General features: G+C 39.9%; 1 protein-coding gene across 1 annotated transcript; it reads left to right on the forward strand.

Moving 5' to 3' along the window:
* Positions 1-1,674: 1,674 nt before the first annotated feature.
* On the forward strand, positions 1,675-3,506 carry ABHD16B (abhydrolase domain containing 16B). Its single transcript, XM_051976798.1, has one exon. The coding sequence runs from the start codon at positions 1,931-1,933 to the stop codon at positions 3,338-3,340; it is 1,410 nt and encodes a 469-aa protein (XP_051832758.1). The 5' UTR covers positions 1,675-1,930; the 3' UTR covers positions 3,341-3,506.
* The last annotated feature ends 12,374 nt before the right edge of the window (positions 3,507-15,880 follow it).

A 15,880-nucleotide genomic window follows, 5' to 3' on the forward strand; every position in this document is an offset into this window, starting at 1 on the left:
AATTATACTGAAATGCAATTATCAAGGTATTTTTGAAAAATAAGTTCATTACATCCAGCCATTCTGGAGAGCAATTTGGAACTATGCTCAAAAAGTTATCAAACTGTGCATACCCTTTGATCCAGCAGTGTTTCTACTGGGCTTATACTCCAAAGAGATACTAAAGAAGGGAAAGGGACCTGTATGTGCCAAAATGTTTGTGGCAGCCCTGTTTGTAGTGGCTAGAAGCTGGAAAATGAAAGGATGTCCATCAATTGGAGAATGGTTGAGTAAATTGTAGTATATGAATGTTATGGACTATTATTGTTCTGTAAGGAATGACCAGCAGGATGAATACAGAGAGGACTGGCGAGATTTACATGAACTGATGCTAAGTGAAATGAGCAGAACCAGAAGATCATTATATACCTCAACAACGATACTGTTTGAGGATGTATTCTGATGGAAGTGGACCTCTTCGATAAAGAGAGCCTTAATTGATCAAAGACGGACAGAAGCAGCTACACCCAGAGAAAGAACACTGGGAAATGAATATAAACTGCTTGCATTTTTGTTTTTCTTCCCGGGTTATTTATACCTTCTGAATTCAATTCTCCCTGTGCAACAAGAAAACTGTTCGGTTCTGCACACATATATTGTATCTAGGATATACTGCAACCCATTCAACATGTAAAGGACTCTTGCCATCTGGGGGAAGGGGTGGAGGGAGGGGAAAAATCGGAACAGAAGTGAATGCAAGGGATAATGCTGTAAAAAATTACCCTGGCATGCGTTCTATCAATAAAAAGTTTTTTTAAAAAATTAAAAAATTTTTTAAAAAAGTTCATTTACCCTGGTAAAACTTTGAGGGATCTCACAGGCCATATGATCATGAACTGGAAAAAACAAAGATTTTACTCTCTAACCCCTAATTTTGCAGAGGAAATTGAGACCCCAAGAGGGGAGGTGATTTGTCTAGATAAATATGGAGGCATAATTCAAATTCTAAACCCAGTTTCCAACTCCAAATCCTTCACTGAGAAACTTCAACACCTTTCTCTACAGCCAGCACTCACATGACCCACAGGCTGGGGTAGAAGATTATGGCTTCATAGATTTAGAACAAGGAAGGATCATAGAGGACATCATTTTACGGATGAGGAAACTGAGGCCCAAAGAAGTTATGTGACTAGCCTAAAGTCACACAGCTATTACATTTCTGATCTTCCTGACTCAAGCCCAGAACACTATCTGAAACGCCCACTGCCTCTCTTCTATTTGGTTTGAAGCTTCCTTCTCTAGCTCATTTTAAAGATGAGGAAACCGAGACAAACAGAATTAAGTGGCTTGTCCAAGGTCACACAACCAGTCAGTGGGTGGCCCCGGGGGTGGGGGCTCTTTGAACTCGGCTCTTGCTGGCTCCGGGACTGGCACTGTTCACTCCACCACCTCTCTATCGGGCCATTGTGAATTAAAAGGAGTGACCGGTTTTGCAGCTTCCCGATGGGCCAGTCCCCAAACCTTCAAGAAGCTCATGACCCAGAACTTCCCATGTTGCCTTCTTTTTTCTTTGTTTTGACCAGCTGTGGGTTCATGCAAATTCACACAGCGCACCATCATCATCACTATCCCTTCAGGCTCCTCCGACTGATGACTTAGTCAGCAAGGTCACAAAGGCAGCCCCTATAAGGGGATTGAGGCGGTCGGGCTGGCTCAGAGCTTCATCTACTCTGAGATGGGGGAGAACGGCAAAGAATGGAAACCATGGAAGCCCACCAGCCATTCAACCGCCCCTTCCAGGGTGATGCCTGACATTTGACGGTCCCTTGGGGCTTCTATAGACTCCCTCCCTGCCTCATCAAACCTCCCTAGCCCTAGTACTTACCCCCTGCCGTCCCTAAACTCCTCCCTCTCCCTACCCCGCTATGGAAGCCCCTGTCCGTTGCTGCTTATGTGTATGAACTGCTTCGCCAAGGCACTTGGGCACGTGTTTAAAACTTTAATTGTCGACAATTACAATGATTTTAGGAGCTGGCCGGTGGACTTCCGCTGGGATGAAGTCAGAACCCACAGCAACGCCCACCCGGCGCTGGATGAGGCTGGGGCTGCTGCGGGCGTGTCGCTGATGCAGGCCGCCCCTCCCAGCAGCAGCAATGGCTCCCAGAACCATTTCCTGAACCAGATTCGGGACCTGCCCCACCAACTGGTCAGTTACGCTCTGGCACACTCGTTAGGCCGCTGGCTCGTCTATCCCGGCTCCATGTTCATCACCACGAAGGCTCTGCTGCCGATGCTGCTCGAGGGCCAGGCCCTCCTCCTGGACAAGTACAAAGGGCAGCGGGCTAAGCTGAAGGCTTGCGACGGCAACGAGATTGACACCATGTTCATGGACAGACGCAGGCAGCCCGGAAGGCACAGCCGCGGCCTGCACCTGGTCATCTGCTGCGAGGGCAACGCGGGCTTCTACGAGATGGGCTGTCTGGCGGCGCCGCTGGAGGCGGGCTACTCCGTCCTGGGCTGGAACCACCCGGGTTTCGCCGGGAGCAGCGGGGAGCCCTCGCCACAGAACGACGCCAACGCCATGGACGTGGTCGTCAAATACGCTCTGCACCGACTGAACTTTCCAGCCGAGCGCGTCGTGATCTACGGCTGGTCCATCGGCACCTTCACCGCTACGTGGGCCGCCATGATTTACCCCCAGCTGGGCGCGCTGGTGCTGGACGCTCCCTTCGACGACCTGATGCCGCTGGCCCTGAAGGTGCTGCCCACCTTCTGCAAAGGACTGGTGGAACGCACCGTGCGGGAGCATTTCAACCTCAACGTGGCCGAGCAGCTGTGCTGTTACTCGGGGCCGGTGCTGCTCATCCGCCGCACGCTGGACGAAGTGGTCAACACGGAGGCTCTCTCCTCGGAGAACAGCAACGATCAGGCTCCCCGCGCGGTCGACTTGGAGGGCAACCGAGGCAACTACCTGCTGCTGAAGCTGTTAAAATACCGGTACCCCAGAGTGATGACCGAGGAGAGCATGGCGGCTGTGAAACACTGGCTGCAGGCGGCTAACCCGGAGCAAGAGGCTGCCGTGTGCCGGAAATATTGCGTGGATGGCAAATGGTGCTTGACTGTTTTGCAGAACTATAGTACTAAGATCCTTAAGTCCAGAAAGAAATTAAGGTGGAGGAACCAAAACATCTCCCCACACCCCCACAGCCCAGACTTCCCCTGGGGCGTGGGTGAGGACCTGTCTCCTGCCCAACAGAAAAGACTTGCAATATTCCTGGCTCAGAAATACATGAAGAACGTTGAGGCTACTCACTGCTGCCCGCTGGGTGCTGAGGACTTCCAGTTGCCATGGACATTGTAGAGCTGGGTTGGGTTAGGGAAAAGGTGGGAGGAGGAGAGGGAGCTGAGAAGGAGGCAGAAAGGAGCTGAGCTCCCTCTCCATTGCATCTGACCTGCTTTAGGCTCCAGCCCTGTCCTGCCTCATCCTGCCCCTCTTCTGGGTGCCAGTAAAACTGCCTTTCAAGGTGTGAGGGCCCCAAAGAGGTTCTTTCTTTGGAGGTGAAGGGAGACGGGATGGGAGGGGGAGGGCTAACATCATTCTGGTATATAAAGGATAAATCCCTTGCCATGGGAAAGGAGACCTTGGGTCAATTTATAACTTGACCTTGCCCTTTCTGGTTCTCCTTTTCCTCATCTGAAAAATTGAGGTATGTTTGATTAGAAGTATAGGTTTCATTTCATTGAAATGCTGATTTCAACATTCTACAAGCATTCATTAAGAGTCTCTGTGTGCAGAGTATTGTACTAAACATTTGGGAGAGATATAATATTTAGATAACATGAGGAACCCTATCTTCATAGAGCTAAGTCTAATGGGGGATAAAAATATAATGCACACTAATACATGACAAGTTTTTGTTTTATTTTGTTTTGTTTTTGTAGAGAAGTGGCAAGTATAGTTCTATGTCAGGTCCTAAGAGAAAAAAGGTCATGAGTAGCAGGAGGATCAGGGAAAGATCTCCTTCATAAAGGAGATAGCAAGAGAGAAGGTAAGAGTAGTCTGATTTGAATTATGGAGATCGTGGAAAAGAGTGATCATGATATAAGGCTGGAATACAGAGTAGTAACAAATTAGAAAGAACTTCGAATGTCAGGCAAAAAAGTTTGATTTTTACTAAGGGAGTCATAGACAATTTAAGCAAAGAGATGATACCACTAGATGGTTGGATCGGTGCAGAAAAAGATTAGACATTGGTATAAAGTGGATTGGAGTGGATAGAAATAGTGGTAGGAAGAGCAATAGAAAGGAAATAGAAAGGAATAGAATATAGATTTACAGTATAGCTGGAGTTTATGTAGACTTCATATAGTCCAATTTTTTCTTTATAGATGGGGAAATTGAGACCAAAATATGTTAGATCACTTATCTGAGGTCACAAGGTAGAAAATAACAGAGTCTGTACTTGAACTCAGGTCCTCTACTTCAAATTCAATTCTCTTTGCATTATATCTAACCTAAGACCCAAAGTTGGTCTTCTCTTATCCAAGTTTCTAGAGTTTATCAAGCTCAGCCCTGAGAAAAGAATCTTCCCAACTCCCAAGTACTTTTATTTTATTTGTGGAATCATGTAATCTTATTTTATTTTATTTTTATAAAGCTTTTTATTTTCAAAACACATGTATAGATAGTTTTCAACATTCACCCTTGCAAAACCTTGTGTTCTAAAATTTTTTCTCCCTCCTTTCCCTTACCCACTCCCTTAAATGGCAAGTAATCCAATATGTTAAACATGTGCAATTCTTCTTCTATACATATTTCCACAATTATCATGCACAAGAAAAATCAGATCAGAAAGGGGAAAAATGAGAAAGAAAACAAAAAGCAAGCAAACAACAAAAAAGTGAAAAGACTGTTATAATCCACACTCAGTCCTCACAGTCCCCTCTGTGAGTGCAGATGGTTCTCTCCATCATAAGACCATTAGAATTAGTCTGAATCACCTCAATATTGGAAAGATCCACGTCCATCAGAATTGATCATTGTATAATCTTGTGTGCAATGTTCTCTTGGTTCTACTCACTTCACTTAGCATCAATTTATGTCTCTTCAAGCCTTTCTAATCCTACTGATCATTTCTTACAGAACAATAATATTCCATAACATTCATATCCTATAACTTGTTTAGCCATTTTCCAACTGATGGGTATCCTCTCAGTTTCCAGTTTCTTGCCACTACAAAAAGGGATGCTACAAACATTTTTGCACATGTGGGTCTTTTCCCCTTTTTTATGATCTCTTTCTCCCAAGTACTTTTAAAGTCTTTCAACTTTGGTCTTCCAGAGCCCTTTCTCTGTGATTCAATTCATTCATCAGGACTCCTCAATCTGCTGGCTTCTGAATAGAGAGATAGAATCATCAAGGATTTCTGTATAAAAGGTGAGGCAGAAAGAAAAAACTTCCACCATGGAAAATGAGTAAATGTATTTTTTCTGGACATTCTTAGAGTCTGATTCAGAAGTTTTAGATACCAGTCAATTGAAGAACTTAGCACAATATCTGATATATAATTAGGTACATAATAAATGCTTCTTGATTGAGTAGTTGACTGATTGAAAGAAACTCCAGAGATTCTGGAGATTTCATCTCTTCATCACCAAGTTTTCCAGGAATAATTTAAGAAATATCCCTTCCATGGAACTCAAACAGAACCCTCACACAGCTAAAACAAGATTTCTGCCCGAGCACTCATTCTTTCCTTTGGCACATACTTCCCGAAGTGACATGATTAATGCAACTGACTGGATGATGGGTGCACATAGATATATCCCTAGGGTGTCCACTAAATGCTGGACATTTCTCTGCTTCTATAGCATGAGACAAATGAGAAATTACCTCAGAAGTCTGTACTCTAGCACTAAAGCTTCCCTGTGATAATGCTGCCCTCTTGCATCCAACAGAGGCACTACAACCAGGGTCATTCTGGCCAAGATGGTATTATTCCCTAATCCTAGGAGGACAGGTTACCTAAAGAGAGCCTATTTAACTTGAAGCAGGGAGCCCTCAAATGATCTCCAAGCACACAGTTCACGAGATGCGGGATCCATCTTCAAGGAGAGGGGTTTGAGAAATTCAATTTAAAAAGCATATATTTACTGTAGGCAGGGCATAATGTTGGGAACCAAAGGAAAGACACGGAAGTAATTCACTCCCTATCCAAGAGGAGCTCCCAAGCATCATGGGCACACATCTGTGATATGACATAAAACACATGGGTGCAAAATGAAGCACAAGACCATGCTATGGAGAGTGGAAGTAGCATGCGAGTCCAGAAAAACGAAAAGCTTAATGAACTTCCCAGCCATGTTATGTCCCTGATATGTAGGTTCTACGAAGCTGCCCTCTTAGAATACTGATTTTTTTTAAATCTAAAGAGTGAAGAAATTGGGCTTGCCTTGTTTTGCCAGAGATAGGTACTCTGGTTATGAGGCTGACAGACTGTTCCTAGATGCTTTTATAGAAACAAGGCTTGAACTTTTTTCTTTGGGGAGGACCAGGCAGGAGGAAAAAAGTTTCAAATCCCAAGACTACTACAAGCCTGGAAGAAAGGAATACACATTTCAGACCAAGTTCACCTTTACGACCTGCATCCCCTTTTAAACTCTAATCTATCTTATCAGATGTTCCTTAAGGCACTTTATATACACTGACTAATTGATGTATGCTGAACTTATCTCAGGCTTAGTCATCTTGGGATTTCCTCTGACAAGTTCGAGTGTTTTAGCAATACTGTAGAATAGTTCCAGGTCCATTTCAGTTTGACAAGTATTTACAGAGTGTCAACTGTACACAAAATACTATGCATAGGTGCAAAAAATACAAAAATAAAATTTCTCAAGTAGTTAACAATTCTTTTACTGGGGGTGGGGGTAGTAGTGGAAGGGAGAATACAATCTGAAAGCAAAAAACCACACACATGATAATCTGAGGAAGAGAGAGAAAGCAGTAATACCTGGGAGTTATTGGATTAGTGTTCCAATCAGAGATGGATGGCACATGAGCCAAGCTCTAAAAGAAGTTAGAGATTTTAAGAGACTAAAAAAAGGGAGAGAATTATTGACATGAAGGACAGCTTGTGCAAAGGTGGATATGAGAGATGGAGTATTAAGTTTGGGGAACAATAAATAGGACATTTTGGTTGGAACCTAGAATGTACAAAGGTGAATCGAATATGAGGTCAATAAATCTAGGAGGATAAAGTGGAACCAGATTGTGAAGGATTTTACATACCAAACTCTGAGATATTTTGTACTTGATTCCAGAAGCAGTAAAGAACCACTCAAATAGTCTTAAGCAAAAGAGGAAAAGTTAGCTTAGACTTTAAGAAAATTATTTCAGCAATAATATTGAAGATAAATTGGAATGGGGAAAGAACCTAATTAGTAGCTTCCCTGATCAGGTCTCTTTCCAACACTGATACTACTCCTAGACATTATAATCATTCCTCAATGATCAGTCTATTCTTATCCCTGTATTCTCTAAACACCTCCCATCTCAGTGATTCTGAACACTCTTGCTATTGATACAATTTTCCTTCCCCATCCCCAACTGCCAACTCCCTTCTCCCAACCATCTTGACCTCACTTTTTTCCAGTGTTCCACTCAGTCTTCCTGATTCCTCCCTTCATGCTACTTTTTCCATTCTCATTTCTTCCATCTTCTGATACTCACTGAAACCTAGCTCTCTCCAGGGGACTCTGCATCCCTAAACACCCTTTCCATTATTGGTTACCCTTTCATTCATAACTTTACCTTGCTGTCCTTCCCTTACACAAACATCACTTATGGTGGAGAAGTCAGAACATTATTGCTCCTCATTGCCATTTCCAAACTCTTTTCCCACTATCATCAGAGCAACATCTTTTTTGAAGTTATGCTGCACAAATTTCTCATCCAATCTATCTCCTACTAGCCATTATCTATTAACCTGCAACATTTCCCTCTTCCTCAGTGAGTTCAGTGCCTGAACCAGTCTTCCACATCAGCTTCTGTCCCATGAATATTCATACCTACATATATATTAATAACCTCCTCAAAAATCCCAATTTTTTCATTCTTTAGGTCTTTCCCATGATCTATTCCACGTCAGCCACACACAAAGCTTGATCATAGGCTTGAATCATATACTTGATCTTGCCGACAATTGTCCTACTTATATGTTCATGAACTCCAAAATTTCTTTTATACTTACATCTTTGTTATTGTTATTTAGTTATTTTCATCATGTCCAACTCTTTGTGACCCCATTAGGGGTTTTCTTGTCAGATTGTAAAATGCTTTGTCATTTCCTTTTCCAGCTCTTTTTATGGATAAAGAAACTCAGGCAAATGGGTTAAATGACTTGAATGGGAGTCACCTGACTAGTAAATGTCAGAGGTTGGTTTTGAACTCAGGTTTTCCTGATTCTGGGCTTGGCACTCTAACCACTGGACCACCTAGCTGTCCATTCTAGCTTTACTTATGTCTTTTTTTATTATATAGCTTTTAATTTACAAGATATATGCATGGGTAATTTTTCAGCATTGACCCTTGCAAAACCTTTTGTTCCAACTTTTCCCCTCCTTCCCTACCCCCTCTCCCAGATGACAGGTTGACCAATACATATTAAATATGTTAAAGTATAAGTCAAATAAATATATGTATACATATCCATACAGTTATTTTGCTGTACAAAAAGAATCAGACTTTGAAATAGTGTACAATTAGCCTGTGAAGGAAATCAAAAATGCAGGAGGACAAAAATTGAGGGATTGAGAATTCTATATAGTGTTTCATAGTCATCTCCCAGAGTTCTTTCTCTGGGTGAAGATGGTTCAATTCATTACTGCTCTATTGCAACTGATTTGGTTCATCTCATTGTTGAAGAGGGCCACATCCATCAGAATTGATCATCATATAGTATTGTTGTTGAAGTATATAATGATCTCTTGGTTCTGCTTATTTCACTCAGCATCAGTTCATGTAAGTCTCTCCAGGCTTTTCTGAAATCATCCTACTGGTCATTTCTTATAGAACAATAATATTCTATAATATTCACATACCACAATTTATTCAGCCTGTTATGCCACAGTTCGCTTTAACTGTCCTGACTCAGTTTCCCTGTACGAGTTTCCCTTGTCTCAGTTTCCTTAACTATTCTGTCTCAATCTCCTTAGTTGTAAATCCTCCTCTGGCCCATTAAGACTGAGGACTATTTGCTCTAAGGTTATAAATTAGCAAGATAAACAAGAGAGTAGACCTCCTGACTCTTTTCTATTCTCAAGGATTTACAATATCCCTCTAAAATATTCCAAGATACCTCACTGACATCTTTATCTCTGTGTTTTTAGACATCCTGTTTCTGGGTTTTTTTGGGTTTATGGCCTCCCCTAACCTGACAGAGGCTTTCCTGTCTTTTCCCTCTTCTTTGTCTTCAAAAGGTACTTAAAGATTTGAGATTCTCCCATTCATTGCGGGAGGCTATCGGCTGTATGCTGGATTCTTTGGGATGACAGTCTCCTCCAGCCCTGGGACCAACATGGATTCCTTGGTCCCAGTATATCTTTATCTCTGTCTGACTGGATAATTTGAGATGAGAGTCCTGTCCAGTCAATTTTACTCTCCCATTAATAAAATATTAAAAACTCTCTAATCTCTCTCCTGCCTCAGTTTCTCCAGCATTACAAGTCATTCTCCAATTGATGGGCGTTCATTCATTTTCCAGTTTCTGGCCACTACAAAGAGGGCTGCCACAAACATTCTAGCACATACAGGTCCCTTTCCCTTCTTTAAAATCTCTTTGGGATATAAGCCCTGTATTTACTTATATCTTAACCATCTAGCCCTATTTTTCATAGTTAATGTGATTCCTCTCAAGCTGTCACCTTTAAGTTGACCTTTAATAAAAAATTTGGGGCAATAGTACTGACGATAACTTGGAGTGGGGAAAGAACCTAATTCTTTTCCCTTCCCCACCTTTAGTGACCTAGATCAGTGCTATACTGTGCTCTAATCTCTAATCTCTTGCCCACTTAAGTCTTGCTGAACCTCTATTTTGGATTACTCTCATCATCTTCCTTATTCATCCCAATTCACATGCTACTGAACAAAGAAAACCACAAAATTCTGCTGGTAGTGATGTCTACCAAAAATTTATGTTACATAATCTCAACTAAGCCCTCATTATAGTAAAGCAATCCTTTTACACATCCCTAATTCAATATCATACATATCACAGTGGCTATTCTAAATATTTTCATTCTTAAGCTACTCATAGTATGACCTCCTTCCAGACTCTCAGATGAGGAGGGCTCATTCTTCACCAAAATAAATTTCTGGAAGCAATTTGATGAGCTCTATCTTCTTTCTTCCTCTTCATCTCACTTCACTAAGACCTATTTTCCCTTATTTTCTCCTCTATAACTCCTTACGTGAAGAGTTAGTATTTTTCCTTGCCAAGACTAATGCTTCTCTGTAGCTACTTTTAATCTCATTTCCTCCCTCTTTCTCTAGCAAATTGCCCTACAATCATCCCCATTCCCTAATCTCCAATATTTCCCTGTGGTTAGCTCCTTTTCTGGTGTCTACACTAGATTATTCTTTAATAATATTCTTTGAAAGCTTTCGCTTGATTTTACCATCCCACCAGCTAGATAGTCAATATCTCTCCTTGTCACATTAACTCACTTTCCTCTTTTCTTCATCCTCTGCAATATGACTTCTTATCTCATCCTCCAATTCAAACTGCCCTCTCCAAAGTTACCAATGATCTCTTAAATGCTAAATCTAATGACTTCTCAATCCATTCAGTTCTTGATGTCTCTGTAGCATTCAATGCCAATAACCACCTTATTCTCCTAAATATTCTTTCCTCTTTAGATTTTTTTGTGATTCTCTTCTTTTCTGGTTTTCTGTGGGTATCCCCAAAGGTTCTATATTGAGTTTTCTTTCTTTCCTCTATATTATATTTCATCTGATAATCTCGTAAGCTCCCAAAGGCAAAATTATCTTTGTGCAGATGATTCCTAACTCTAATTTCTCTTCTGAGCTCCAGTTCTATATCACCAATTGCCTCTTGGATATCTTGAACATCTCAAACTCAACCTGTCTAAAAAAATGCATGATCTTTTCCTCCCAAAACCCCTTTTCCAACATTTTTAACAATGTGCACTATACCACCATTCACCTAGTCACTCAGGTTAGCAACCAGTGTTATCATCAATTCCTAACTCTTACTCAATCCATGTATCTAATCTGTTGTCAAATCTTATCATATCTTCTTTCACAACATTTCTCACATGTGAGAGTATGCCTCCTCTCTATTTGCCTTTCATCTTGACAATTGCAAAAGGTTTTTAATTGGTCTCCCTTCCTCAAATGATTCCCCATTCCTATCCATCTTCCACTCAGTTGTCAGAGAATAGCATTCCTAACACTCAGGTCTGATCATGTCACCTTCCCTATTCAATAAACCACAACGGTTCCCTATTGTTTCCAATATCGAATACAAAGTTGTCTGTTTGGTATTTAAAATCCTTCATAATATGGGACATTACTACCTTTCCAGTCTTCTTTTTTTTTTTTTTTTTTTTTTTTGGAGGGGGTGAAGAAGTTAGATGGCATCCTGAATAGAGAGTTGCATCTCAAGTTAGGAAGTCGCAAATTCAAATGTGACATTGTGTTGTTATCCTGGACAAATTGCTCAACCTCAGTCTTTCTCAGTTTCTTCACTGTAAAATGGGAAACATAATAGCATCTACTTCTTAGGTTCATTGTGAAGATAAAATGAAATATTTGTAAACCACTTTGAAAAGCTTCAAGAGTTATTTAAATGCTAATTATTAGTATTATATTTTATTCCTCTCTCTTTTCTCTCTTCCTAAGTTTGCTATTACTATGGAAGACACTATCATCATTCTCATCATCTAGATTGGCAACTTAAGTGTGACTTTGAATTTTCACATTCTTGCACCCCCTCCCTCCATATCAAATTGTCAAGTTCTCATCTTTCCACATTCATAAAACCTTTCATCTATGTTCCTTTCTCTCTTCTGATGCTGCAACCCCTCAAAGCAGGCCCTCATCATCCCATACCTGACCCATTTCAAACATTTGCTGATTGGTCTCCTTACCTCAAGATTCTCCTCTTTCCTTTACTCAGCTCTTAAAGTGATGTTCCTAAAGTTTAGTCTGACTACATCATGTCCTTTTCAATTTATTTCAGTAGGTCCCTCTCTATTCTAGCGTCAAATATAAAACCCTCTGTTTGTCTTTTTAAAGCCTTTCGTTACTTGGCCTTTCCTCCCTGTGAGGGACAATTTAAATCTAAGTTTCCACAGAATGGTTAAGTTTCAAAACTTCAAGCAGTTAAGTTTCCACAGAATGTTGTAAGGCTCAAGATAATGTAAGATGATAAATATTTCTAACCAATGAGCTTTGAGAAGAAGAGATTCACATGGCTCCAAATTCTGGATAAAGATGTCTAGGCTAGAAACTGGTTTAAACTGACCAGGGACAAGAACCTGGAAAAAGTCTTTATTTCACTTGCTTAATAAGCCTCATGCATATAAGTTCACACACCCCACATAAAAATAGAATCTCATTAACAGAACATGGGATGTATGTAGAACAGAACGAGGGAGAGGGAACGTATTTAGGAATAGAATGTAAGAAATTATGTAACCCTAAGAGAAACTGACCAATCCATTCTCTGAGGGAACTGTGATGAACTAATAGCAAAGTTTGTCACCTTCTGTACTTAATGCTCCCTCTTCCTATTAGAAGGGCAGCACCCACTTTTGGCCAGAAACATCCAATTCCTCTGGACTTTCGATAAAATTTCATTGTTACCTGATTTTCAGAGTTGGCTTGTTTCACTACACTATCTTTCTGGTCCTTTAATGATTTACTCCCTTCTACTTACTCTATAATCCAGCTTCTTTGGTATCTTTGTGGTTCACACACATAAACACCTTATCTCCTGATTCTATGTCTTTGTCCATGTCGACGATATCTCTCTCCTCCCTTATGCTTTTTAGCTTTCCTGGTTTCCCTCAATTCTTAGTAGTTTAAATCTCATCTTTTTGTAGGAGGGCTTTCCTGATCCCCCTTCTCCCTGATGCTAGTACCTTTCCTCTGAGATGATCTCTCATGTATATACTTTCTCAATAGTATTTTATTTTTCTAATTACATGTAAAGTTAGGTTTCAACATTCATTTTTATAAGATTTTGAGTTCCAAATTTTTTCCCTCTCTTCCTCCCTTACTTATGCTCTTCCCAAGACACAAGCAATCTGATAGAGTTTATACACGTACAATCATCATAAGCATATTTTCTTATTAATCATGTTGTAAAAGAAAAATTGGAACAAAAGAAAAAAACAGAAAAAAGCAAACAAACAAATAAAAAAAGATGAAAATAGTGTGCTTCGATCTTCATTCAGTTTCTATAGTTCTCTGTCTGCATATGGATGGTATTTTCTATCCCAAGTCTATTGGAATTGTCTTGGATCACTGTATTGCTGAGAACTAAGTCCATCATAATTGATCATCATATAATCTTGCTGTTACTATGTGCAATTATTCTTACTCATTCACTCAACCATCAGTTCATATAAGTCTTTCCAGGCTTTTCTGAAATTAGCCAGTTCATCATTTCTTATAGAAGAATAATATCCCATTATATTCACATACCATAACTTATTTAGTCATTCCCCAATTGATGGGCATCCACTCAATATGCTTTCTCAATATATCTTCTATATATATAATTATTCCATTTAATATGAGCTCTTTGAGGGCAAAAACAGTGTTTTTGCCTTTGCTTGTATTCCCAGTGTTTGGCACTGTAATAAATGAATAATAATATCCTTTTGATAATAGTGATGCTCATGAGAGATAATGAGAATAAGACAGGAAGCATTTTTTACATCTACTATGAACCAGAAACTTTGCTAGGCACTTACAAATAATATCTTACAGTAATCCTTTGGGTTGGTGTTATTATTATCCACATTCTACAGTTGAGGAAACTAAGATAAAGGTTAAGTGACTTATCCAAGATAACATGCCTCATGTCTAAGGTTGAATTTGAATTCAGATCTTCCTGACTGGAAGTTCAGACCTCTACTCACTGTACTTCCTAGCTTTCTTCAATGAAGGCCTACACTTGTGATTGGTAGCCTTATAAGTGAGGAGAAAGAGTTGGACACAGGAGTGTAAGAAAGGGAAGTACCAGGGATGAGTCTGAGATTGTGAATATGCTTGACAGAAGTAAGGAGGTACACACTACTAAAACAGAGGGAGATAAATGATTTCTCTTTTGATATGCCCTGATAATTGTGGAAATATTTACAGAAAAATTGCATATGTTTAACAAATATTGGATTATTTGCCATCTAGAGTAGGGAGTGGGGGGGAAAGGAAAGAGAAAAAATTTGGAACACAAGGTTTTGCAAGGATGAATGTTGAAAACTATCTATGCATATGTTTTGAAAATAAAAAGCTTTGAAAAACCAATTCTTTGGTATACATATAATTTTACCATTTATAAAAGATGAAAAGCAAATTTGCAGTCTAATGAAATAGATTGCTTGTTTATTTTTGCATAAAGAATTAAATCTTGGCAGAATAAAAAAAGTTTGATATGCCCTGGGGAATATGCCTTTTTAAATGTTTGACAAATAATTGGTAGCACAATATGTTTATATATATAGACACCTTTCCTTAGAGGGTGATAATAAAACCTCGCAAAACTGATGAACTCACCTAGAAATAAGCAATAGAGAGAGAAGAAGCCCAAGACAAAACCTTGGGGAATAGCAAAGGAGACAGAATATGTGAGACAAATAAAAAGAGACTCAAATAGAACAAGGACCTTCTTCCCAAGCCAGAGATGAAAGGGTCATGTGTCTAGAGGATGAAGAAAAATTAGATCCTATCTTACTCTAAAAGAACATTGGAGTAGGAGTCAAAGAGAGGAATCAGGTTCTCCTTATGGATCTAATGCTAATTCTCTAGGTGCAATGGTGGGGAAGGGACTTCACTTTTCAAGAACACACAGTATCCTTCTCTGTAAACAAGGGATTGAATTGCCTAGATATTCCCCAACAGTCCTTTAAGTTCTAAATGTCATGAATTTATGACCTCCAGGAAGGCCCTCAACATTGACATGTCTTTCTCGGCCCTTTATTGTTTCCCATTGCTTCATATTCTGCCTAAAACTACTCTTGGTCCTACAAGAAATCACCAGGAGCTCTTATCCTCTTCGTTCTCCCCATACTTCCTTATTGTCACAATCTTGGCCATATAATCAGTATTTTCAACAACATTGCCCTCCACCGAAATTCTAACCTATTTTGCCTTTTGCCTTTGAACTACAAACTCTACAAATTTTTACATACAAATTTAAGTTATCTAATATTAACTGTGACATTGTAGTCAGTCAGTCAATAAACATTTAAGTGCCTATTTAGTTCCAGGGACTTTGTTGAGCAGTAAAGGGATTAAAAAAAGAGGGAAGAAAGTCTTTAATTTCAAGGAGCTCCCAATCTAACAGGGAAGACTTTAAGCAAATTAACATGTACAAATAAGATAAATACAGGAAAATTATGAAATAATTTTAAAAGGGAAGACTCTAGAAGGAAATGGAGTTGAATATTTCCTATTAAAGATGGGATTTTAATTGGAACTTGAAGGATTCCAGGGAAGTCAGGAGGCAAAGTTGAAGAGGTGGCAAATTCCAGGCAGGGAGGACAATCAGAGAACTTTCTCAGAGTCAAGCAAATAGAGTCTTATTCAAGGAACAAGAAGGTCAGTGTTACTACACCATAATTGTATTCATCTCTGTTTGACTCCTGATAGTTT

This window comes from Antechinus flavipes, chromosome 2, assembly GCF_016432865.1.
Source record: "Antechinus flavipes isolate AdamAnt ecotype Samford, QLD, Australia chromosome 2, AdamAnt_v2, whole genome shotgun sequence".
Lineage (NCBI taxonomy): Eukaryota > Metazoa > Chordata > Mammalia > Dasyuromorphia > Dasyuridae > Antechinus > Antechinus flavipes.

Coding starts and splice junctions, on each gene's coding strand:
- ABHD16B (XM_051976798.1), top strand. CDS start 1,931: ATGTGTATGAACTGCTTCGCCAAGGCACTTGGGCACGTGTTTAAAACT.